This window comes from Lampetra fluviatilis, chromosome 46, assembly GCF_964198595.1.
Source record: "Lampetra fluviatilis chromosome 46, kcLamFluv1.1, whole genome shotgun sequence".
NCBI lineage: Eukaryota > Metazoa > Chordata > Hyperoartia > Petromyzontiformes > Petromyzontidae > Lampetra > Lampetra fluviatilis.
Genome location: NC_136320.1, coordinates 1627244 through 1652447, shown reverse-complemented (window position 1 = coordinate 1652447; position 25204 = coordinate 1627244). Strand labels below are relative to the sequence as shown.

At 51.1% G+C, this 25204-nt stretch overlaps 1 protein-coding gene across 1 annotated transcript in view; it reads left to right on the top strand.

Moving 5' to 3' along the window:
- The first annotated feature begins 2429 nt into the window (after positions 1–2429).
- The window catches only part of LOC144947647 (dedicator of cytokinesis protein 7-like), a 74748-nt gene continuing 51973 nt past the window's right edge, over positions 2430–25204 (top strand). Inside the window, exons 1-4 of the mRNA XM_078876884.1 lie at positions 2430–3098; positions 8805–8901; positions 18760–18935; positions 19511–19582. Of these exons, the coding sequence (XP_078733010.1) occupies positions 3049–3098; positions 8805–8901; positions 18760–18935; positions 19511–19582 (395 nt within the window). The 5' untranslated portion in view covers positions 2430–3048. The remainder of the gene's footprint in view (positions 3099–8804; positions 8902–18759; positions 18936–19510; positions 19583–25204) is intronic.

Sequence of the window (25204 nt, the reverse complement as noted above, 5' to 3'; positions counted from 1 at the left end):
TCATGCCAATTCGTCACTAGTACAGCACGCCGGTGTGTTGGAGAGCAAATCCACAACAATTACAATCTGAGCACGACGTTTCGCCGGTAAGTACAACTAGCATGTTCTATTTACGCGATCTAGCCCCAAAAAAACCTATATTGTGGATGATATTGGTTGCGAAAGCCTACATGTTAAACCTATATTGCAAATGTACGGGCAGTCCTCCACTTACGAAGCCAATTCGTTCCTGGGTCCCGTTCGTAAGTCGGAACACAATAACCATCGTGATTTGAAGCTTTCGTGACTGCAGGAATCCATGCTCTTTGGTTCTTTCGGTAAAGTCACGTAGGTAGCAAAATAATATAAATGACGACGTTTCGGGCAAAACACAAGCGTCCGTCATGCTTTCCCACCTCATGATGGACGCTTCTGTTGCGCCCGAAACGTCATTTATTTTCTTTTATACCTACGTGACTTTACAATAACCATATGCGTGTGCTGTATTTCCATATATAATAGATGTATTTACATGTAGCGACTTGCTAAGCATTTTCTCCATTTTTGCACTCCTATCGATGTTTTGTATTGATTGGTTGCTGCTGTTGTAGTATTGCTGATCCGCCCATACTGTACGTCTGTCAAAAAGGGGCCATCCATAAATGACGTCACGCACCTAGGGGGGGTTCAGACATTTGTGACGATGTGTGACGACAGGGGGGGAGTTTGAGAAATGTGACGTCACATCAAAATGCGCAACTTTAAATAAATATAGACAACACGTTCTACTTAATTAAATATACTTTTTAATAAATGTTTATCCTACAACATCACAGTGCAGCGCCACATAACACACGCACTACAATGACAATAGTTGAAAGCGATTTGAAGTATGGTTTTTTTTGGGGGGGGGCAGTTTTGTGACGTCATATTTGAGGGGGGGTCTGAATTTTTTGTGACGCCGTGTGACGAATGGGGGGGGGTCAAAAATCGTCTAAAATCGCGTGACGTCATTTATGGACGGCCCCAAAGAGCTTCGTGTATGCGACTGATGCCTGCGCTCATCGTGCCTTTACTGGCCCTCATTGACCCGCGTGGTGAAGTATGGTCAAATAACCACCTCCCCGCACGTGACCCACGCGTGCTCGTGTGATTAGTTACGGTTTTTTTGTTTGTTAAAAAAAATGCGTGTGAATGCGTCTCTCCTCCGCTCTCTGTCGGAGAACAACACGCGGTCTGTGTTCCAGCAGAGAGAGAGAGTGGAGGGGGAGCGTGAGAGAGACAGACCGTGGGCAGAGTGAGCTAAGAGAGTGGAGAGGTAGTGAGGGTGCTGAGAGAGAGTGTGTGTGTGGGTAAACAGGGCATACAGAGAGAGTGTGTTGGGGGGGTAAACAGAGCATACAGAGAGAGTGTGTTGGGGGGGTAAACAGAGCATACAGAGAGAGTGTGTTGGGGGGGGGTAAACAGGGCATACAGAGAGAGAGAGACAAGGGAGAGAGACAGGGAAGTGGGGTAAGAGACTGTGGAGAATGCGGAGTGTGAAGGTATACAGAATGTATTGGAGAGTCGGGAGATTTGAGCTACCGTCGGAGGCCGTAGGACTGCGAGAAGGGCTGGGTGCAGATGCTTGTCGTAGTTTAACAAAAATTACATAGAAAACAGGGGGAGCATAGACATAGAGGAGAGAGAGGGGGGTACAGAGAGAGAGGGAAGGGGTAAGAAGGAGGAGAGCAGAGCGTGACATCTTTTGTGGAATCTTTCATTTAAAAAGGGGTGGGGGGGCACATTAAGCAAAGCATTGAAAAATAAACCGAAATGATGAACGAAGCAAAGTGCCGACTACACCGAGCATCTTCTTGATTCCTCTGATCATAAAAAAGAGAGAGAGGTGAGCGTGTGGAGAGGCAGGGGATTGAGAGAGGGAAGGCAGACCGAGACCAGAGAGATTTAACTGAAAGAGGTAAGAGAGAGGGAAATGCGGAGTGTAGTGGAGATACAAGAGAAACAAAAAGAGAAAAAGAGAGAGAGGGCTGGGTGCAGATGCAGCACTTATCGTAGTATATATTTTTTTACAAATATTACATAGAAAACAGGAGGAACAGACATGGAGTAGGGAGAGAGGGGGTAGAGAGAGAAGGGGGGGGGTAGAGAGAGAGGGGGTAGAGAGAGAAGGGGGGGGGTAGAGAGAGAGGGGGTAGAGAGAGAAGGAGGGAAGGGGTAAGAAGGAGGAGAGCAGAGCGTGACATCTTTTGTGAAACCTTTCATTTAAAAAGACGGGGGCACATAAAGAAAAGCATAAAAAACGAAATGATGAACGAAGCAAAGTGCCGACTACAACCGAGCATCTTCTTGTTTCCACTGAGCGTAAAAAAAAGGGAGTGAACTAGGGTGGATTAAAGAGAGAGGGGGGGGGGCGTACGGAGCGTGCGGAGCGCAGAGCAGAGGGAGGATCGTGGCGAGAGAGTGAAGAGTGCGGTGTGGAGTGGAGATGGAGCCTGGAGGAAGAGAGAGTGGATGGCGAACGTAGCCCGAGCAGGAGAGAGCAGAGGGGGGATGCGGAGAGAGAGGAGAGAGCGCAGAGGATAGGAGAGAGAGAGAGGGGGTGTCGAGGGAGGGCGTGGAAGTGTGAACAGAGAGAGAGGAGAGTGTTGTGGAGAGTGTAGAGAGTAGGTAGAGACGGGGGGGAGAGAGGGTGTGTGGCGGCAAGGGCGTGCAGAGAGGGGAGTGCGGGGAGAGTGTGCGCAGAGAGAGAGAGTCTGGTCTAGAGGTTTGTGGATAGTCGACTGCAGAGTGTGTGTGCACAGAGTCTGATCTATAGAGGGTGTGTGTGTGTACGAGGGGAGGGAGGAGGAGCCGGAGAGAGAGGGAAAGAGAGTCTGGTCTATAGAGGGAGTGGATAGCCGACTGCAGAGTGTGTGCACAGAGTCTGGTCTATAGAGGGAGTGAGGAGAAGACTGCAGAGTGTACAGAGAGTCTGGTCTATAGAGGGAGTGTGTGTGTGTACGAGGGGAGGGAGGAGGAGGGGAGCAGTCGGAGTTGGCCGCGCCCGCTCGCAGCGCTCCGCTCGCAATGGCAGCCGCAGCAGGGGAGCTGCGCGCATTCGCCATCAGACTCAACAGGTGAGGAGGGTTCGACACCTGTACAGGGGGGCCCCGCGTCTCCTTCCATTCTCCTCTCCCTCCACTCTCCTCTCCCTCCGCTCTCTCCACTCCCTCCACTCTACTCTCCCTCCACTCTGTTCTCCCTCCACTCTCCACTCCCTCCACTCTACTCTCCCTCCACTCTCCACTCCCTCCACTCTACTCTCCCTCCACTCTATTCTCCCTCCACTCTATTCTCCCTCTCCTCCACTCCACTCTCCCCTCCACTCCACTCTCCACTCCCATCTCCTCTACCTCAACTCTTTTCACTCCCCTCTGTACTCTCCGCTCCTCACTGTCCATCCACTCTGCTCTCCCTTCACTTTATCCACTCTCCCTGAATCTCCCATAACTCTCACGACCAGATCTAGGTGCGGCCTTTGTACTTATGATTGTCCAGAGGGTGTTGTGTGCATCTAGCCTGACACAAGCGCTGTACGGATGCTCTTGTCACATGCGGATGCTGATTCATTCCACTGCTTCTGCTGAAGGAAAGGGAGTTGCTGTTGATGATGTGGTTACGACTGCTCCTGTTAGAGTCATATGATGCTGCTGATGATGATGATGCTCCTGATGATTTTCATGATGATGGCACTGGGAGTTTCCTTCTACGATTGATGATGGTACTGCTACTTCTGCCACGGTTTCTGATAATAATTATTCTGCTGTTGCTTCTCATTACTATTATACAATTATTACTGCTGCTGATTTTGATACTGCGGCTGCTGCTGATGATACTGAAAATGATGATTCTGCTGTTGATTACTGTTAAACAAATACTACTGCTACTGATGACTTAATTCTGCAACAAACACTGCTGCTGCTGATAATTTAACTGCTGCCGAGAGCAATGATAATTAAATCCTCCTGAAGATTCCATTACTGCTGCTACTGTTGCTGATGATGATAAGTAAAATAGTGCTGATGACTCTACAACTGCTGCTGCTGATGTCATGGTCAGTTTGCAGTTTCCCTCTGGACTGTAAACCCATCTCGGGTGTTGTCACAATGGCCATGTGCTACCCAACGCCTCTCCGTGGTTGTCAAAGTTCTCGTTTAAGTGCCCACAAAGTCCAGGCCACCTCCATGCCGCACTGCCGATTAAGCAACGGTTGGATACGTACGGTGCGAAAGAAGTTCAACATCTTATATTTTATCCAAGGCGCTTTACAAGGGTTATGAGTGGTACAATTAGGGTAGCTAATAGGGTATGGGGAGTGAGGTTCGTGGATAAGGGAATTACCAGGGTACCTAGGGATGGCCATTATGAACCCACGCTGGCATTTCCAACGTCTGGAACGATTGAGGGTGGTGGGGTGGTGGTTATTTGGGGTTGGTGGCTCACACAGAGATGGAAGACCCAGGTTATTTGACAGAAACAAAAGTATAGTTCCTGTAGAGAGACACATGGGAAGAAGATGTTATACCTGCTGTGTTATATTACTTATATTCTCCACAACGAAGGCACAATGATTATATTGTGCTATTTATTGTAGAATTTTGTGTCAAATGTTAACCAGAGAGGGCCCTTGCCAACAAACATCTGGCAGTTCACCCAAACATTGGTTCAGGCAAAGCCTGACTGCCGATGAGACGGTGGCTGTCGAAACGGGTCCACATTTTAACTTGCGTTGAACCACTGCTGGTCATGCGATGCCATCCCAGCAGGTAGCGCAGCTGATGAGATGAGTAAAAAAAATTAACCCGTAAAAACAAAGTTTTTCACTATAAATCCTTTATATGCGTGTTCAATGGGCCACAACCCAGCCCACATTGGTCTTTGAAACGGGCGGCTAGATTCCTCTCGTCCTCTGGCTTGAGATGGCTGCCACCTATGGGTCAGATGATTGCCTGCCACCATTAAGCAATTGGTAATTAAATATAAAAAAAATGTACCTAAAAAGTGTAACATTTTGGGAAAACATTTTCACGAAAAGAAATTGTCACGCACAACGAGTCTGTGTGCAAAATGTCAGCTCGATTGGATCACGGGAAGTGGGTTAAAAAACGACCGAAAGATTTGCACGGTCGTAAGCGCGCAAGCAAGCAATTGAACTTAATATAAAGGATTTAAAAAGAATCCTCTTTATGTGGAGCGACACGTATGGGACGGAGGCGTATTGTCTGCGTCTCGTGTTTTGTGACTGCGATACAGCGTTCCATCATGACACAATCGTTCTCGCCGTTCCTTTTTGGCCGTAGATATATTTTGGTCTGATGGTGGTGGTTGATCGTCGCTCGATGAATTTTGATAAAATATTAATGTACTTTTTCATTTCCTGACAAAATGTCAAGGACGTAACGAATGCAATGCTTCAAGCGATAAAACGACAGCGATCGTCCGTGAACTTTCACGCTTTGCAACACCAACAAAGGCATTTCAATTGTATCGATTTATTGCCGGTTACGTGTGACGTCGTCACTTCCGCAATTGATCGACATCGTTAATAATTAATTGCGTGACTGACGGCGTGAGCGTGAAAAGAGTGTGACCAGCAGCTTCGTCTGTGTTATACGCGTGACACATTGTGTCATTAGTAGCTTCGTGTGTGTTATACGCGTGACACATTGTGTGACGAGCAGCTTCGTGTGTGTTATACGCTTCACAGATTGCGTGACTGACAGTAGGCTGTTGCATTATGAGCGTTGCAGATGAAACTTGGAATGATTTGAACAACATAGCAAAGCTTCAACTCTCACTGGAAGTACAGCGGAGCAATGGCTACAATCCAACGGCACTGCGAAAATACATTAACGATGCGATGGGGTCAACGTTAATATCGTATCGTCAAATATTGTGTCGTTTAACCCGAGGGGGTGATGGTTGGTGCATGGACACCAACCATCATCCCCTCCCCCAACAGCACACAATGGAATAGTCCATCATAAATAAACCATCACTTTTGTAATTGATTGTCCATTGGCCATACAGTCATGGTTCCTGACTAGTTTCCTGCGTGTGTGTGTTGAGTGGTATAGGCTATATGTGTGGTATGTGGAGCGGCTGGGCGTGGTGCTGGCCACCCACCCCTTGTGTGCCGTGCAGGCCTTAATAGGTGCTCGCTAACAGCACTTGCCCCAGCAGTCTGTTAAGGCTACACGGGAGGGTCTTTGTCGCGGTTAGCACGCTGCGTTACGAACCCGGCGACCCGAGTTCGATTCCCGCTCACGACCAACACCATTGACGAATATCTGAACCGATCCTGGGCCTCCCCCCTAGGTCGACTCAACCTCAAATCAGTACCTGGTGTGGTGTGTAAACATTTTCACTGGGGAGACAAAGGCGGTCGGGCGTGGTGTTGGCCATCCAACCCTTCGTGTGCCGTGCCGACCTTCATAGGTGCTCGCTAACAGCACTTGCCCTAACAGTCTGTTCGAGGCTATACGGGCGATCTTTGTCTTTGTTTGTTAGCTTTGGCAGGAAAGGTGAGAAGCCGGAGGCAGCCCGCACGGCAGAGAGTGGACAACCATGCAGAGTCCACGCAGGAAGGTCACACGGGTCGGGAACTGAGTCGCACGGGCCACCACTGTGCCAACACACACACTTTCTAGGGCAAACGCATGTTGAGCAGCGTCAGCGAATCCATGTTTTATGCATGATTCTTCTTACATGCATCAACAGCGTCGTCCGCGTATCGTTGTGGCAGAGCGAGCGTGCAGCTAGCCTGGCACCGCCGTCACCACTCGCAGCGAGAAACGTGTGGGGCACCTTGATGCTGACTCGAGTGCAAGCGATGCTGTTGATCCACATCATTTTACAAACTTCCAGATATCACTGCCGTAGTGTGCGTTTACTTTCGTGTGTGTGTGTGGAGCGGTGGCGCAGTGGTTATTAGCACACCGCGTGAATAACCCGTGACCCGAATTTGAAGCCAAAAAATTACGCAAATAGTAACTTTGAGCCGTGTATTAAATAGTTTTGCATCGAACTCGGACCCATATCCAACAGAGAGGGGTCCTTGCCGATAAACATCTGTCAGCAGACCCACGCAGCATTGCATCATGCTGATAAGACACTGCATGTCAAAACCGGTGCAGAGTTCGTTCGCTTCTATTGAACCAATGTTCGCTGAAAGTGAGCACTTCTTTTAAAAGCCCTGTGTGTAGCCGATGTTGTTAAACAAAAAAATACTGATAAGTCAGCCCTTTATCAAGACTTATTGCTCGACGCCCTGACCCGATCACTTCCCGACTGCTTTGTCTCGCCGGTTAAAAACGCTTCACTCTGAACGTTCACACCGATAACGCGATTACGACATTCCGTAATTGCTGGGGTGGCGTGCTGGGGGAGAGGCGGTGGGGGTCCCGTAGCTGGCGTGGGTGGGTGGCAGGGAGGGTTTGAATTTCTCTCATTAAATCCATCTTTCACAGGCAATGATTGTTCTTTCTAATTAAGTTTCCTGGGCGATAAGAAGTGCTTGCCGTTCGCTCAGCCGAGGAAATTGTGCTTAATTTGACTCGGCACCGGTTCCCAGCGTTGGCCGGCGTTGTGCGTCCGGCGCGCCGCGTGTGGGTTGCATCAACCTAATCGCCCCAAGACCCACCCCCGGGGCGACCGCACGCTGACCAACACGATAAGCTGGCAGGACCGGCGGACACTACATGTGTTCCCCCACCCCCACCCACTCACCGCCACCAGCTCACACAGCTGGCTGAGTGATTGTCTAATTGGCGTATTGGCTGTGTGACTATGTAATTGGTTGACTGGCTGAGTTACTGTCTTATGGCTGCGTGACTGTGCGATTGGCTGACTGGCTTATTGGCTGAGTGACTGTATTATGGCTGAGTGATTGGCCGGTTAAATGATTGTGCTATGAATAATGACAATTTCCCAAAATGTCTCCTTGTTCTATTCTTCCAGCCGTTTGTCCCACTCATGTGGGGTCCGCTGTTTTTGCCAACCTTCTCCACGCTGCCCTGTCCTGCGCCATCTCTCTTTCCGCTCCTCTGGCCACCGTGTCCCATCGCACCACATCGCCCCAGCTCTTCTGCCTTTCTCTTGTTCTCTTTCTTTCCACTGACATAACTTGAACCTCCACATGCCCGAACCATGCCAGCCTTTTCTCTCTCATCTTCTCTGTGATGTCTACCACCTGAGTCTTCCTCTCACTTCATAATTTCTCGCCCAACATCCACCGCAACATCCCCATCTCTGCGACTGCTATAGCTTGGTCCTCCCTCTTTCTTGTGCCCCAGCACTTGGCACCATACAACAGCACCAGCCTCACCACCGTCTTGTACTATACACTACACTATACACTACACGCTTTTCCCTTCAACCAAACTGGGGACCCTCTTATCGCACACCAAACCAGTCATCTTTCGCCATTTCAGCCATCCAGCCTTGGTTCTTGTTCACAAAATAACCTGTAGACGGCTGAGTGAGTGACCAATTGTCTGAGTTACTAGCGGAGTAAATGGCTGAATACAAAAATTCCAAGACTGACGATACCCAACCTTGACAAGGTAAAGCAACTGACTTGCATGAGTGACCAGCTGCCCGAGTGACCTCCCGACCGTCCTATAGACTGACCGACCGACCTGACCGGCTGAGACCATGAAGCAATTGCTAGGCAGCAGCTCTCACTCCCTGCGTCTCATCTCTCTGACCTCCTTGCCCATGTAGCCACACAACCCCCCCCACCCCACCCCACCACCGTGCGTTCATTGCGTTCCGTCTTGCAGGGCTGGCGCTGCGGAGCTGAGGAAGCAGGCGTCTTCCTCCAGCCTGCGCTACAGCGGGAGCCTCTCCCAGGCCTTCACCACGCCCCTCCATCCTGCGGTGAGTGTGGGCAAGGGCCCCGGGCCTCTCGCGAACGCGGGTGATATAGCAGCGGTGCGTGTTGTTTGTTGTTGTAGTGTAGCGGTTGGCGCGCTGTGCTATCAACCTGGCAGAGACCCGAGTTCGATTCCCATTCACGTACACCAACACCAGTGGGTGCTGTGTGTAAACATCGCCACTCGTCACTCGGGAGACAAAGGTGGCCGGGTATAGTGCTGGCCACCCACTCCCTCGTGTGCGGTGCCTGCCTTCATCGGTGCTCGCTAATAGCACTTATCCCAACAGCCTGTTGAGGCTATGGTGGGGGGGGGGTCTTTGTGTGTGCGGAAGGTGAGTTTGGTTGCACGGGGTGAGTGTCTGGCTGAGGGAGTCTGCCAGGTGAGTGTGGGTGCTTGCTGTGTGCGGAGGAGTTCCCGCAGAGTGGTTCTGCCTGTGAAGCCGGTGGTATGCGTGGAATCCTCGCTCATCAAGGTGAAACGCTGCGGTACAAATCCATCGCCACCCTCGGCTCCTATTCATCGGCAACCACCACCGTGGACCCATATCACAGGGGCATTATGTCTCGCTGAATAGTAGACACGGCCGTAGCGAAGATGTATGGTAGATGTGGTGTGCCAGGTGCAGAAATAATTTCCCGGGTGCTTACCCAACCCGGACAGACCCAGCTGAGATTAATCCCTGGCCTGACATGGAGACTTGCAGACTAACACAGAGACCCGTAAACTAACAGAGACCCATAGACCAACAAATACCCAAATACTAAAACAGAGACCTATATATGCACATAGGACGGATAGACCCGCATGGGATGCACTGAATATTTTCTGGGACTGGAGAAGATGGCACGTGTCTAAGTCGTAGCCACAGCCATAGCGATACCAGGTATACTGGATGCGGTGATGCCAGGTGCGGGAATACTTTCCGGGACGCTGACCCCCCTGACCCGACCCCTGGCTGGAATTAAGCGCCTTACTTCACCGCACACTGTGTGTGCATGGGGAGGAGAGTCGTTCGTTTGTTTCTCAGTGCGCTTGTCCTGGCGAGTAAGGGCGGTGTCCTGGGCCGCCCAGTGAGGAGAGTCATGGGAACAAAATGAGGGGGGGGGTGGAGCTGTGGAAAAAACATAACCCAAATGTAGATTTTTATTTCAAAATGAAAGCCATGCTAACGTCTCTGCAACACGTTTACAATCCACGCCTGATAGTTTGTATTGTAATCGTCTGCCCACAGATGGCCACACAATTAACTTAATACATTCAAGCCCCGGCTAGTCTTCGCAGCGGCGGCTTTTGGCTAACCATTGAATAAAGACGGTCACTACATCGCACGCTTTCAGATGCACTTGAGCAGCCGTCTGGAACGCTCTTCTTTCTATTTGGAAGTCACTGGAGCGATGCACTTTTCAATCTAAATTGAAAACTAATTTCTTTAGGACTGCTCTTTGTGTTTAGTTTGTTGTCCTTCCCCCGCACCTCCGATGAGAACGGCTGCCTAGTACGGTGCGAAAGAAGTTCACCGTACATACATAGCCGGACCTAGACTAGCCGGGTTTCCCATTTAGCCACAGCAGGTCGGCTAAAGATTAAGTAATTCAATAAATCCACGCAGCCTCCACGCGGTCTCCCCCATGCCTCTTGAGCAAGTGGAAGCACCCCCCCCCCCACTTCAGCAGTTCACCTGCAACATTGAGTGAATGCTGCAGGTAAACTTCCGACCGTACGAGCAAGGACCCCCTTCTCTTTAAGATCACGAGTCTCAGTTCGACTCACTCCGTTTACTTGTTCCCCCTGCTGTTCACACAAACCCGCGACTCATCAGACAACAAAGGCGTTTGTGGATGAACGAGTTTTTAACATTGCCCCCGTTTAATCGACCCCAGTGCTTGTAGACCCCCTTCCTCATCACGTAGCTTCCCTGCATCGTGCGCCCAACACGTGCCGGACTGAGCGAGTCCTCAGAATTTTAGGAATTCCTTGCCCAAGCGTAACGCAACAAGAGCATCGCCCTAACCAACTTGTACGAGCTGAATTTGTTACGAAGGTTTCCAACAAAGCTTCGTAAAACCGGTTTGAAATACATCGGTCTGTAGAAAAATCTAAATGAAATAGATGCGTTTTATACGTAGGCTTTCACGGTCCATATTGTGATTCATAATTAGTTTCTAATTGGGCCGGATCGTCGTGTCGTGTATCATGTCGACTTTTAGTGATATAACCCTTCACCACCCAGCAAGAGGTTGTGATGGCTTGGGGAGGCCTTCATCCAACAGTGTATTGATCATAGCCGATGCAAATTATGATTTAGTGTCCCGGACTCATACACATTAAATAAGTCGTGTGGGCAGGTGTACGGAAAGCTCGGGCAGAAGGGCCGTAGTGATTGGAGCCCACCAAGTTTGATTACTGGCCACGGCAAACATCAGCGGCGAACGATATCTGAACCAAACTCGAGTCCTCACACCCACTTTGCCACGAACCCACATTGACCAGCGTGATGAAGTATGGTCAAACCAATCCCCACGGGTGACGCCGGCATTGGGAAGGCCTTCATCCAGCAGTGGATTGACGCGAGTCTCGGGACCCTTGGAGAGAATACACCTTGAGGCTCAGTACATCTTTCCAACATAAATTTCTACCCTTATATGTATGTTCAACTTATTTAGCATGTTCTTGGTTCTTTCGGTAAAGTCACGTAGAAGGGAAATAATAAAAATACAACAATAAAATTCTCACGTTTCGATCGCAACACAAACAATCATCATCAGGTGTGAAAACCACACAATTTTCTTGCTGTGGTTTTCACACCTGATGATGATTGCTTGTGTTGCAATCGAAACGTCGTAAGAATTGTATTATTTTATTTTTATTATTTTATAATTTCCCTTCAACGTGACTTTACCGAAAGAACCAAGAATATGAATCCCTGCAGTCACGAAAGAAGCTTTAAATCGAAATTTAGTTTGCATGGTACATCGCCAACTGTGCTCATCGGAAAGTCTCACCGAGTCTCAAGACTCTTATTCATGAGGGTCCTGTGAAGTTTTTGCGGGGAGGGAGTGATGTTTCTGATTAGTGTAATCCCAATTGAGTAGTTTGCAGATAATTTTTCAGCATTGGGATGTTTGGCCCAATACCGTTTACATTGTGTTAGTTTTTAACTAAGGTCAGAGGAAACCCATGCAGAACTGAGGAAGAACAGACACACTCCAATTATTCTTACACACTCACACATACATTCTCACACACACCTTATACTGTCAGATTCACTGTAACTCTGCAGAACAGGGGGAGAACTTACAAACTCCACACAGCAAGCCGCCCGAGTCAGGAATCGAACCCACCAGGACCGGCTTGCTATCGAGGCACAGGTGGTAGTACCACCACGCCACCCTGCAGTCTACAAAACAGGTTTTAAACAAGCGAACACTGTGGGAAGAAACTTCATTCAGCAGTCAACAAAGGGATGTGCATTTTTGACCAACGTGTCTTTTATTATTATTACTATTTTGACGAGCAGCTGCACAGTTGGCTGGCCACAGGATCTGGCATACAAGGGCCCCTACTTCCTTCAAGGAACTGGAATCGCCCTTGCACATAACGCGCTGCTGCTGCTGCTGCTGCCAACGCTCCTTGCCCTGCAGGCGAGATACCGGGAGGGAACATTAGGGCAACCGCAAGCCCCCCCCCCCCACTTGCAGCCGGAAGCATGTTACCCGCTGCGCCAGCAGGCGAGCAAGAGAAGCAGGATGCAAAATTTAAAAAAAGCTGTTGGTGTAAATCTGTATTTTGTGTAAGGCGCTTCGAGATGCCCGTATTGTTGACAAGTGCGATATGTTACTAAATAAATAAACACTGACAAGCAGATACTGCCCCTCCTTCATATATCGGTTCCTGAACAGAAACAAATATCACTTTTTTTTACAAATCCCACACGACATAGTCTTGGGACATTATACTTTCACCAATGGTTCGACACGAGCAAAACTCTGGGCCGGTTACGACATTCAGTGTCTCATTAGCAGCAGTCAGGCTTGTTGGAAACAATGTTGGTGAACTGCCAGATGTTTATCGGCAGTCGCCCCTCTCTGTTAGTTATGGGTCCTGGTTTGATACAAAACTATGTAAGACACAACTCAAATTAACCACGAGTATTGTGAATGCAAGTAACAAAATATACAGAGGCATATTGTCTGCTGATTTATGTTCCAAAATATTGAATGATCGAACTAAGTTAGATGCACAAAATGGACGTGCGGAAAATGGGACATCAGTATAATCATCATCGGCCATGATCTGTCCACTGCTGGACAAATGCCTCCAACAAGACTGTCGCCATCACCCAGGTCTCGCCATGCAACAATCCATCGAGCTCCTGCACACACAAGCCAGTTTCATTGCTCCATCTCCGCGATGGACGTGTCCTCTTGGGTGCGTTCCATTCCTTTAGGCTGCCACTCCGGTATTAGTCTCGACCACCGGCCACCGCCCCTCCTAACCGTGACGCGTCCTGCCCAAGCACCGCTCGCTTCTCTTAACTGTCAATGTAATGATGATGACGATGTCTCCAATGTGCGTGTTCCCTAATCCATGCGTTCCTCTTCCTGACTCCAACTAAAACCGACAGTCCACTACACTACTGGGTGTGTGACAATAGTTGGGGAGGTTTGCCAGAAGGGTCGCCTAGGAAGGGGACTTGCTTAGGGGGGGGTGGCAGGGGTGTTGAACAGAAGCGACTCGCTTGAGTTGTTTTGAACAGAGGGGACCCCTACGAAGGGGACTTACTTGGGGAGCTTTGCTGGGAGCTACCCTAATGACTGGCCCGGATGGTGGAAGCTGATATTTAGGAAACGCGCCCGTTGTTGTTTTAGCTGCCGCTACGGGAGATCGAACGAACAAAACCGGAAACCGGCGAACCTCATGGATTGTCACTTGAACACGTAGCAGGCTTTCGCGACCAATATCATCCACGATAGATGTTTTTTTTTGGGTTAGGTCGCGTAAATATATACATGTGTCGTTAAAACCCGCCACCACCCGATACAGCCAACTAGTAAGTGTTGTCACGTATAAACAGAACGTGGCCAGTTCGTCACTAGCACAGCACACCGGTGTGTGTTGGAGAGCCTTGGATTGTCGCCAAAGTCCACAGTGCAGCGCTAACCGCGCCTCTGCAGAGCGCGCAGCATTCCACACCTGCACGCATTCCACGTGGTTCGATCCTGTAAAACAAAACAAAAATTCTACCTTTTGTGAGCTGCTCGCTCTTGTTGTTGTTATTAATCTCTGGAGCCGAGCCACGTGACCCTACCGTGAGGGCTCCTGGCAAGTTCCAAGCCCACGCCAAATTGTAAATCCAAGCCGCACCTGCGCCGGGGCAGGTCCTGACGGTCGTGGTCGCGCTTATGCAAGGCCCCCCAACATTCCTTCCCATCACCGCCCCCCAACATTCCTTTCCATCACCGCCCACCCCCGAGTCGCAAGCACCATACACCTCGGTACGACCCCGCTAAATGTGACCCCACCACCACCACCCCCATGGGATGGGGTGGTGGGTATTGTGCGAGAAGAGTATACCGTCGGTAATACTGGTAGGAACTGGTTCCACCAGCCCACAAGGGATTATTGTGTCCGTCCGTCCGTCGTGCAGGGAGGGGCTGGGTGGGGAGAGAGGGGCTGGGTGGGGAGGGAGGGGCTGGGTGGGGAGAGTGGGAGGGGAGGGTGGAGAGGGGCTGGGTGGGGTGGGGCGGGGAGGGGCTGGGTGGGGAGGGTGGGGCTGGGTGGGGGGTGACAGGGGTGGGGCTGGGTGGGGAGGGGCTGGTCACCTCGTGGTGCCCTTATAAAACTCAACGTTTAACCTACTCACGCCGGCTTGTGCCCGCCCTCACAGTCGGCCATATTTGCGGAATACACCACGCCGCCGTTGACCCTGGCCATTGACCGAGCCACCCAACGTTCCTACCAGCTCCCTCCGCAGGAATGTGTTAAGCGGCGGGGGTGGGGGGATATCGCGTAAATATATAAATGTGTCGTTAAACCTGCCGCCACCCGACACGAATCTCGATATGAAGCAACAGACAAGCAGTGGCTTAAACGCGCGCACCTGATTCCATGCACAAGCACAATACATATTCTTTGAATTCCTGCAGCCACGAAAGCAGCTCTAAGTACAGTACAACCAGGGCCGACATTCGCCACGAAGCGGCAGTGGCGTCTCCACGGCGCTTGTGCCAGGCTAGGTGCACGTATACAAAAGACAAAGGGTCCCCCGCGTATAGCCTGCAAGAGACTGACGTGGCAAGTGCTGTCCGCGAGTGGCACCTACGAAGGCCGACACGACGGGGTGGGTGCCCAGCACCCACGCCCGGCCGCCTTTGTCTCCCCGGTGGCGATGTTTACTGCACACCGCCGCGCCGGGGACTCATTTGAGGCTGAGTCGACCCACACAGTCACACAATCCCTACACTGTACACTTACTGTACAGCGTTTTAGTGTTTTGTGGTCCCGGCAGCTGTGGGTGGGGGGGGAGAAAAGGGGGCGGAGGGTGAGGGGAGGGGCTGGAGGGTGAGGGGAGGGGCTGGAGGGTGAGGGGAGGGGCTGGAGGGTGAGGGGAGGGGCTGGAGGGTAAGGGGAGGGGCTGGGATTTGGGGGGGTGAGGGGAGGGGCTGGGATTTGGGGGGGTGAGTGGAGAGGCAAGAGGGGTGAGGGGAGGGGATGGGATTTGGGGGGAGGGGCCAGGGGTGAGGGGAGGGGTTGGGGAGCGCTGGAGGGTCAGGGGGGAGGGGCTGGCATTTGGGGGGTGAAGGGAGGGGCTAGGGGGTGGGACTCGGGGGGTGAGGGGAGGGGCTTGGATTTTGTGGTGAGGTGAGGGGAGGGGCTGGGAGGGTGAGGGGGAGTGAGGGGAGGGGCTTGGCAGGTGTTGGGGGGCCGATAAGCCCTGGGGTGGGGGAAGTGAACGTCGTGACTGGCATGGCTGCCAACCGGCTCCCAGCGATGCCAGACCCAAGAGGTTTTTACCTCTGATTTATAATGGTAGTACTAACAAATCCCCCTCCCCCCCCGTGCTTACCCAAGCGAGTCTCAAGACTCCTTTCAAAGGAGGGTCCCGCTACATTTTTTCGATGTTTGGCCCATGAATTCCACTTGTGAAGGAGTTGCCATTATGCGAGGGGATGACATTAACAAAAATCAACACTTTTTTTGTGAATCCGAGAGGGCAATAGGATTTAGGGGGGGGGGGAAACACAAACTCATTGCCAATCACCCACAAATATTGGGCCTGGCTCTTGCCTCGCGAATATTCATTTCTACAGCTGGACTGTGTTGGGCCTGCTTGAGGGGCCGGGGGGGGTGACTCAGCCCACCATCCATCCCGGCGGGATGATACAATCAGTACCATTTGTGTTTGGGGTAGTGCACATTGGCTGATTTGCGGGGGGGGGGGGGCATGAGGGCATCAACACCCTGCCCAAACTGGACAACTTTACTCACTTATTTTCAGTAGTTTACAATTAAGATTTTAAAAAAACTATGTGCACCCCCAATTCCTAATGTGAGGGACAAAGCGAACCCCTGCCCAACCACCCCCTAAATATAGAAGTCAAACTCCACCAATGGGGGATGGAGTGGAGGACGAGAGAGAAGTAGAGAAAGAGGGAAACGAGGCGATGCTCGCGATATCTGAGAAACAGTCGTGGGGAGCAAATGAAGACGTCTGCCCCCTCCCCGTACTGATGAAGCGCCTCCCGCCAAATCGCGACAGTCCCGGCACTTTTTCTGAAAAATAAGTTGATGCCTCGGTGGGCCTTTGCGTGGTTAGGATGGGGATGGTTTTGGTTTTATTTGTATGCTTTTGGGGTGTGTTTGCTCACCTTTCCTTGTACTTTGCACTACAATTGTGTGTGTTTTGTTTGTTGTTATAACGTTCTTACTCGACCCTCCACTATAAATACATAGTCTGTTTTAGAAATCGGCCGTCAGAAATCTTGCCCCATATCAGGAACAAAATAGGTGGTGGTGTTGCCTGAACGGGGTGTGTAGGTGGTGAATCGACGTTAATTGTATGGATTCCGATCATTCGATCCGGTGAGCCAGCTCAAAAAGTCGAGTAATCTCATTGGTTTAGTATAGCGCCGTGTGACACGCAGCCCTATTTTTGATTGGCTAATTATTTGCACGATAGGTGAGTGAACCCGTCGCAGTCCGTTTTCATTCCATCACAACGCCCTCGCCACAGAGTTTCGCAGTCGAATCTGGCAGGCCGCCCTGGTAATCGCTGTGGCGGTGGTAGGTCGTGGTGGTGGTGCAGTGTGATTATTAACCGTATAAATACTCCGACCACGCACCGTCTGCTTCACTCGCAGTGGACGTGAAAGGTTCCCCGCGATGTCAATTCGATAAAAAGCGTAGGCCACGTGGTGCGCCGACGTAGCGGTCCAAACCGGTGGCCAACTTCGAAAAATGACACCGATTATTGCCCAAATGGGCAAAACCCCTACATAGCAACTTGGCCCTCTGCTGTCAAACTACCACAGACCCGTTTGTGAATCATTGCCCACACTTTCGTGATAGCCTTGCACTATAAGCATGATTGTGAATGATTGATGATGGTGATAATGCTGATGGTGGTAATTAAGTGATAATGATAATAATGATAATCGTGATGGTGATCATTGTTACATTTGGATTGTCGGTGACGTTGGATATCAGTGGAAGATTCGCGGTGTGGGGGGGGGGCACTGCCCCACCCCCCACCCTCTTGAGACCCCATATTTTATTTATATCCACCAGAGAGAAGACATCGCATGTTTTTAGTTTTCGCATTAACGTAGTGGGGCCCTATTTCAACCACTTGACATTTGGGGACCGTCCCTCCCGTGCCCCCCTCGGGACGTGGGCTGCGCCCGTGCGTCGTGAGATTCCGCCGTGTGCCAGCGCGGCGCGGCCTTGCCTGGCACGGGGGGTTTGGCCGCGATTGTGCGCGTTTCCTACACGGGAAGTGCACAGTGAGCTGTCTCGGCTTCAACGGCGGCCACGCGGGCGAGTCCTGAGAAACAGAGACTGATCACGGGCTTGGGTGGGGGGCTGGGCCCCCCGCTGGGCCCCCCCCCTACTACTTCTTATCCACCTCTACTCCCTCTCATCCACCTCCACTCCCTCTCATCCACCTCCACTGCCTCTCATTCACCTCCACTCCCTCTCATCCACCTCCACTCCCTCTCATTCACCTCCACTCCCTCTCATCCCCTCCATCCCTTCCTCTCATCTCCTCCCTCTCTTCTTCCCTCCCCCTCTCTCTAATCCTCTCTTTCTCATCCGCTCCTTTTCTCGCTCCTTGTCATCCCCTCCGTCTCTCTCTCTCTCCCTTCCTTCCCCTCCCTCCCTCCCTCTCATTTCATCTCAGTCAGTGAACCCATAACACCTGGGCTTGACCCGTCACTTCCTGCCAGAGAGACCACACTTCCTGCGTTGGCCTCAGAGTGCACCTCGTCTGGCACAAGTGTTGTGGTGACGTCACCACCACTTTGTGGCGGCTGTTGTTGCTGCTCTAGTGCACGTGTGCCTGCGCGTGCGTTTGTGTTTCTGTCCCCCAGCACACAGCCCCGCCCTGCGGAAATCCATGTGGAGAATGGCCACAGAAGACAGGGTGTGGGTGGTGTGAATGGTGGGTATATGGTGTGTGTGGCGTGGGTGGTGGGTAGATGGTTGTGGGTGGTGAGTGCATGGTGTTGGTGGTGAGTAGATGCTAGGGATGGTGTGGGTGGTGAGCACACGGTGCCGTCTCACTACATGCTGGGGGCAATATTCGACGATAAAAGAAGCTACCTGAAGGATCTTGGCCTTCGTGTCTCTGCGCTGGCAGATCCCGGCATGCGACGTGGTGGAGCCCGTGGACGTGGAGGAGGTGCTGAGCTCCCACGCGGCGCCCGACTCCGCTCCGCTCCGCGACATCTCCGAGTTCCCTGCGGACGACGTCACCGTCACCTTCGCTCCTCGCGAGTGCCGCACTGTCACCCCCTCCCTGCCGGATGAAGATGGGTGAGAGGACGGGGGGGGGGGGGAGTGGTCGTGGGTCGGGTTGCAAAGGTCACGGAGGTCGTGGAGGTCACGGAGGTCATGTGGCTCGCGTGAGCCGTGTGTCGTGGGGGTCACCGGGGTCACGACCCTTCAGCGTGTGCATGTTTGTGTCCACAAGTGCTGAGAGCTTCTTCAGGAAATTAACAGAATAAAACTCATGGGAGAACTGTGCAGTAGCACAGCCGCAAAAACCCTACGCAGTGACCTGCAGTAGCACCGCCCTCCAAGATGCCGGGGCATCTCTCAGCGCTCAACGTATCAAAGGGCACCCCTAGTAGCAGCTGTCCCTGTGTGGCACTAGATGATTTCGCACCTGGCCTGCAAACGGGCATTAGTCTGGCAGTAGGTGGGACACCGTGATTGCTGTGTGTAATCCCAAGTGAGTAAATTGACAGTGTGAAATTGCGAATTAGTGAACATTTGGATCCTGCATTCGTGATGCCTTTTACTTGCTTACTCTGAACTAACCAATCAAATTTCTCTCACTCCATCCCTGCCCCCACACCCCACCATCTCTCTCTTTCTCTCTCTTGCAGCTGGGATGCGAGCGCGCACGTGCGAGACTGTGTGCGATCCTTCACGGAGGACTGGGCAGTCGTCACGCGCAGGTGAGTCGGAATTGTATTTTCCGATCAAATTTCTAAAATTTGCAGCACATTCTTAATACATCGGTATCAAATGCTAAATAATAATTCGTGTCGTTGCGGAGAATATAAGTCGCAAAAATATATAAGCAGAACTGGCTTATTTTGCCACGTATTCTCCACACTGACGCTCAGGATTGCTTTGTGCTATGCATTATATTATTGTGCACCAAACTACTGGTACCCATGTCTAACAGAGAAGGTCCTTGCTTATAAACATGTGGCAGTTTACCAGAATTGGTTCTAACTCTGCTGATGAGACACTGAAATGTCAAAGCCGGTTCAGAGCTTTGCTTCTGTCGAATCGTTAATGGTGAAATTATGCACTCCCAGAAGGCCGTGTGGCCAATGTGATGCTCATTTTTTTTTACGCGAGGGGACAGATGTATAAAACAGCTCACTTGGCCTTCACGGGGCCCAGCAAATGCTGTACTAGGGTAGGCCGGCAATCAGTCCCAGTGGCCCGCCCCGCGTTCGGAAGCGATTGTGCGATTTATTGCGGGAAATTAAATCGCGACACTCAGTCCTCAGAGAGAGGCCTGGAGAGGTTCAGCGAGTTGCCTGTTGTCACCTTCGGCCATAGTTTTTTGGCAGCGGTTAAATTCCCACCGGGGGATCTGTGGAGGCGTTTTCTGCAACACCGCGGGCACCATCGTCGCCGCAGCAACCGCGGGCCGACTTCCTCTGTCGCGTCGCTCGAGGTCCCTGTAGCCTCCGCCGCCCCCGTTGCTGTTGCTAGGCCGGAGGTAATAAACCTCCAGACTCACCGGACAAATTTCCTCACTCTTTTCTGAAAGTAAAAAAAAAATTCGAACAAACTGCACCGACCGGCGTGTTGAAGTGTGGTCCGATGGCTTCACGACAACCCGCACAGCAAGGGGATTCCTCAATCCAGCAGTGGATTGAGGAAGGTAATACATTGATTATTGAAGTTGTCTATACGGTGAAGGAGTCGTCAGCGTCATCGTCATCGTTTCGAGGGTTAAGAAGAGTGGGGCTCGGGCAGGAAACGTGAGGGCTGTGAGCGGCGACAGCCAGTGGCGGAGACTGACGATGGAACGGCAGCCAAAGGAGAGAACGCGCCCCGAGAGGACGTCCACTCGTGGCGGAGATGGAGCGATGAAATCAGCTAAGGGTGCAGGAGTTGAACGGATCATAGCAAGACCGTGAGAGATGTCGCCCACTCGGGGATGCATGTGTGCTTTTACATTGTTGTTATTATTATGATGCAATTGTATGTTAGAATTATAATAATTATTAACATCATACTTCCTTGAGTGCCATATCTAGATATGGGAGGTTAAAGCACTGGGTTTGGCAGCGCTGCTGCCCAGTCCGCTATCAACAGGAAGCCAGTCCTCACTTCAACTCAGTTTGAGGGAGATCTGGGAGTTTAATGCTGATAAAGCATAAAACTAGAAATACAAAAAGCTTCCAAATCTTCCCATCGTTTTACAAAAATATATCTACGACACGGCACATTGAGCTTGTTGTGCCACCTGCACGACTTTATTTACCCAGGAAAGTCTCAACGACTCCCAGGACTCTTTTTTTAGGACGATTCTGCTACTTTATTAGGAAGTCTGGCCAATGCCATGACAACCGATCGGGGGGGGGGGGGGGCAGGTTTGGTACGGTGGTACCAGTCAAACTATTCTCATCATCTATATAAAGTCGCACTGAACAGCACGGTCAAGTATGGTCAAACAATCTCCACGACTGACACTGCATGAGGAGGCCTTTGTCCCGCAGTGGATTGCAACGGAAGCTCAGAACTATTATTATTTCTGTCCGTTATTTTTTTTAATCACAAAGTAAAAATGGTCATTTACTAAAGAGGACATTGGTGGAGTTTGTCAGACGGAGGTACAGCGGGACGTTTTGTTCCCTGGCTCGAGCTCTCATGGAAGAAAAACACTTTTTGACGGTTATTCAAAAACTTGATCTTCGCTCTCCGTGTGTCGCGAATGTAGATGCCAAATGATAACTAAAACAATTCGTTCATTTTCCGTCTCTACTGATCATATCCGGATTCGAAATTAACGACGTCTGTTTCGGCCTAGATGGACGGCATCGGTTGTGTTCGAGGTAACACAAAAACGCGTAACCGGTGTTGCCACTGTGAGCAGGCCATGAAACTTAAACTATGGACCGTAAACTAAACCCAGAGAGACTCAGAGAGACATCGAGACACATTGAGACAGAGACCCAGAGAGACCCGTAGAGACACAGAGAGCAACTGAGACACAGAGACCCAGAGAGATACTGTACTTGGAGACACGTATGTATGTATGTTGGACTTCTTTCGACACCGTACGTAGCCAACCATGCTAATCAGTGTGGGGAAAGGACATAGAGATACACAGAGATACATAGAGGCTCATAGAGACTCATAGAACCACAGCAGTGTAAACGTGGCCATGCAACCCAAACTATGGACCATATACTAAACCACTGTAGTCTATGCTCCGCAAAGGAGGAATAGCAGCAAAGCTACACGAACTCTCTCTGCTGAAGCCCTCTCGTCGTGGCCATCAGAACTCGACATTGGTGTGGAGTTCCTGAGCCAGATTGCCATCGTACGCGAGGTCAGAATGGCTTTGGGCAAATGTCTCAATGTGCGCAGAACCCTCGTCACGGAGAGTCCTGAGACACGTCAAGGCCTTCCAGGGCAATTGCATGGCATTATTAATTGCATCACGAAGTAAACCAACAAGTCACTTAGGAAAGAGGCAGAGGTCGCAACCGGGTACCCAATACCCGTACCCTACCTGATACCCGGCTACCCGTACCCAGCCAAGTACGGATATGGGTACGCATTTACGACCCTGGTGCGGCCGGGTACGGGTACGGGTAAGGAATCAAAACCCGTTTGCGACCTCTGGAAAGAGAACGTTTGTGGAAATGTGTCAGTCGGAAGTACAGTACAGTAGTACATTTTATTTCCTGGTTACAGCCCAATAATAATAAATAATCGTACAAACTATTTTACTCGACAGTCGAGGAATCATGTAAACATTTCGTAAGATGCACCACACTGCCCCATGGTGGTGTAGTACGGTCATACAATGCCTACGACTGACACTAAAACGAAACTATTTAAAAGTATTAAAAAATATGTATTTTACCAAGTAAGGCCCACTGAACTATGTAGGTCTTTTTCAGAAGTGACCTGGCCACAAATGATCGCTCAACGAAGTGGCTTTTCGCGTGGAAATGTATAGCAGCCAAATGCTCTATAAACTCCTGTTTCTAAATGTGGAGGGAAAACCGAAAGGGCCGGAGACAATCCACGCGACCACGGGGAGAGAGACACGCAAACTCCAAATCTACAGGCATCAGGGTCAGGATCGAACCCACGACCCCCTGTATACCAGGCGAGGGAGTTAACATCTCGCCACCGTGGCGAACCCACGACATGCAGATGACCTTCATCCAGCAGTGGATTAATAAATGGCTGTATATTATTATTATATGGGATATAGGAAGCCGCCACAGCAGTGAAACGGTCAGCACACTTGACTCGCAATCAATCCCGAGACGTCCGGTTCGATTCCATCTTCAAGACGCAGGAGTTTGAAACAATGGGGACAGAGTTTTTCTCCAAACAACCCCCACAACCGCCTCTGTCCACCCAGCTCTACGAATGGGTTCAACACGGTCAGTGTAGGAGCGGCGGGTCGCGTGTGGTGGGGTAAAGCGTGGGTACTCTCACTTCTTCCGAGCGTGTTGGGCTCAGCGTGACACAGTCGGCCTAACGTGCCCTCGAGAGGAGAGGGTCCGCTGGAGCTCCCCCTGTGTTGGAGGAAGTACATTTATAAACGCACAACTCTTATAACCTAGGTGATCACGAGTGCGCAATACTTCTACTTTGTAAGTGCTATCAATGTCTTGCATTTTCTACTGAACTGGTTAAAATGTCTGTAAAGAGTCTCGGACATCGTGCAGCAACAGTGAGTTTTCAGGCCGATGGGCTGCTGAGTAGGTGAGTGAGTGGGTTAGTGAGTGAGTAGGTGAGTAGGTGAGTGAGTAGGTGAGTGAGTGAGTAGGTGAGTGAGTGAGTAGGCAAGTGAGTGAGTAGGTGAGTGGGTGAGTAGGTGAGTAAGTGAGTGAGTAGGTGAGTGACTGAGTAGATGAGTAGGTGAGTGAGTGGGTGAGTAGGTGAGTAAGTGAGTGAGTAGGTGAGTAGGTGAGTGAGTAGGTGAGTAGGTGAGTGAGTAGGTGAGTGAGTGAGTGAGTAGGTGAGTGAGTAGGTGAGTAAGTGGATAGGAGAGTTCCAGGCTGAGCCTGAGAGGTCCAAATCTCAGCTGTCCGAGTACGAGGAACGATTTCGGTGGTCACCACGAGCTGCCAAACGAGGCCAATTCCGCTAGCAGTGGCGTGAGCATGGCGATTGCAGGGCTGCGCCTTTACCTGTCTGTTGTGTGTGTGTGTGTGTTTTTTTTTGCGGGGTTTGAGAGAGCTACTGTCTCGCTCCACTGTGCCTCTACATTGTTGGGGGTTTTTTTGCTCCGTGTCACCTTAATGCACTCTGGTCGAGTTAATAAGTAGCAGGGGGGCTACTCCGGCTCGAAGGCCCACTCCCCACACCAACCACACCACCCCCTCCATCCCTGAGTATTTGTTTTTTGTTATTTCTCAACCGGGTGCGGAGTCCCCTGATCTCTCTGCTCGCCGCCTGTCCAAACAGCCCGGCGCGACTGCCCCCCCTCACCGCCCCCCACCGCCCCCCCCACCGCTACTCCGCAAAATGGGAAACGCTTTCCACTTGCACATTTCCGCGCGTCCGTCAGCGGAGCTCCGGGAGCAGAGGCCCAGGCCCCCCCCCCAGACACCTCCGGCTATTTTTACATCATCACCGGCAGACGCTCAGTGGGGTTTTTAGTGTGGGTTGCTCCCAATCCTTTTTGCTTTTTTCCCTGCGACGCGATGTTTGCCAGGGGAACCGATGCTTTTGATGATGAAACCCGATTCGAGAGCTTCTTAGCTCACAGGGTACTTGAAAATAAACTGAACTGAACTGATTTGACTTGTGCAAAATATTATTTAGACGTGCACGACGTCTTGATAATTATTCGCAAGCGACGAGGGAAAGGTGCAGCCCTGAAGTTGCTTTACTCGTGCCCCTGCTGGTGGAAGGGCCTCGACCCAGAGAGAGAGAGAGACTCCCGGCAAACCACATCCAGTGGACCTCTCCGCTGTGCCGCTTACCACAGCCTCCCTATCAGCGACCCAGAAAACATTCGGCGAGGAGTTAAGCCCCCTGGCGCTATGCAGTGTTGCTTCGTGGTTTTAAACTCGCGGGTAAATTTTTTTTTTATACTTTGCCAAAGTTGTCCCTGCGACGCGGGCGCGCACACAACGGCCAACAACTCCTTCGGATGACATCACGGGATCGTTAAAGTCCACCGGTGTAGCAGGCGGCGCGTTGTATTTACAGTACGGCACGTGGAATACGTGGGTATGCACAGAGCGTGCGCGTGCATCGCGAGTATTAACCGGGGTCGGCCGCTTGTTTGCTCCGACCGCGAAACACCCGCGGAAAACGCGCTACCGGCCCCATCCGTGTGTCCGCCCCGTTCGTGT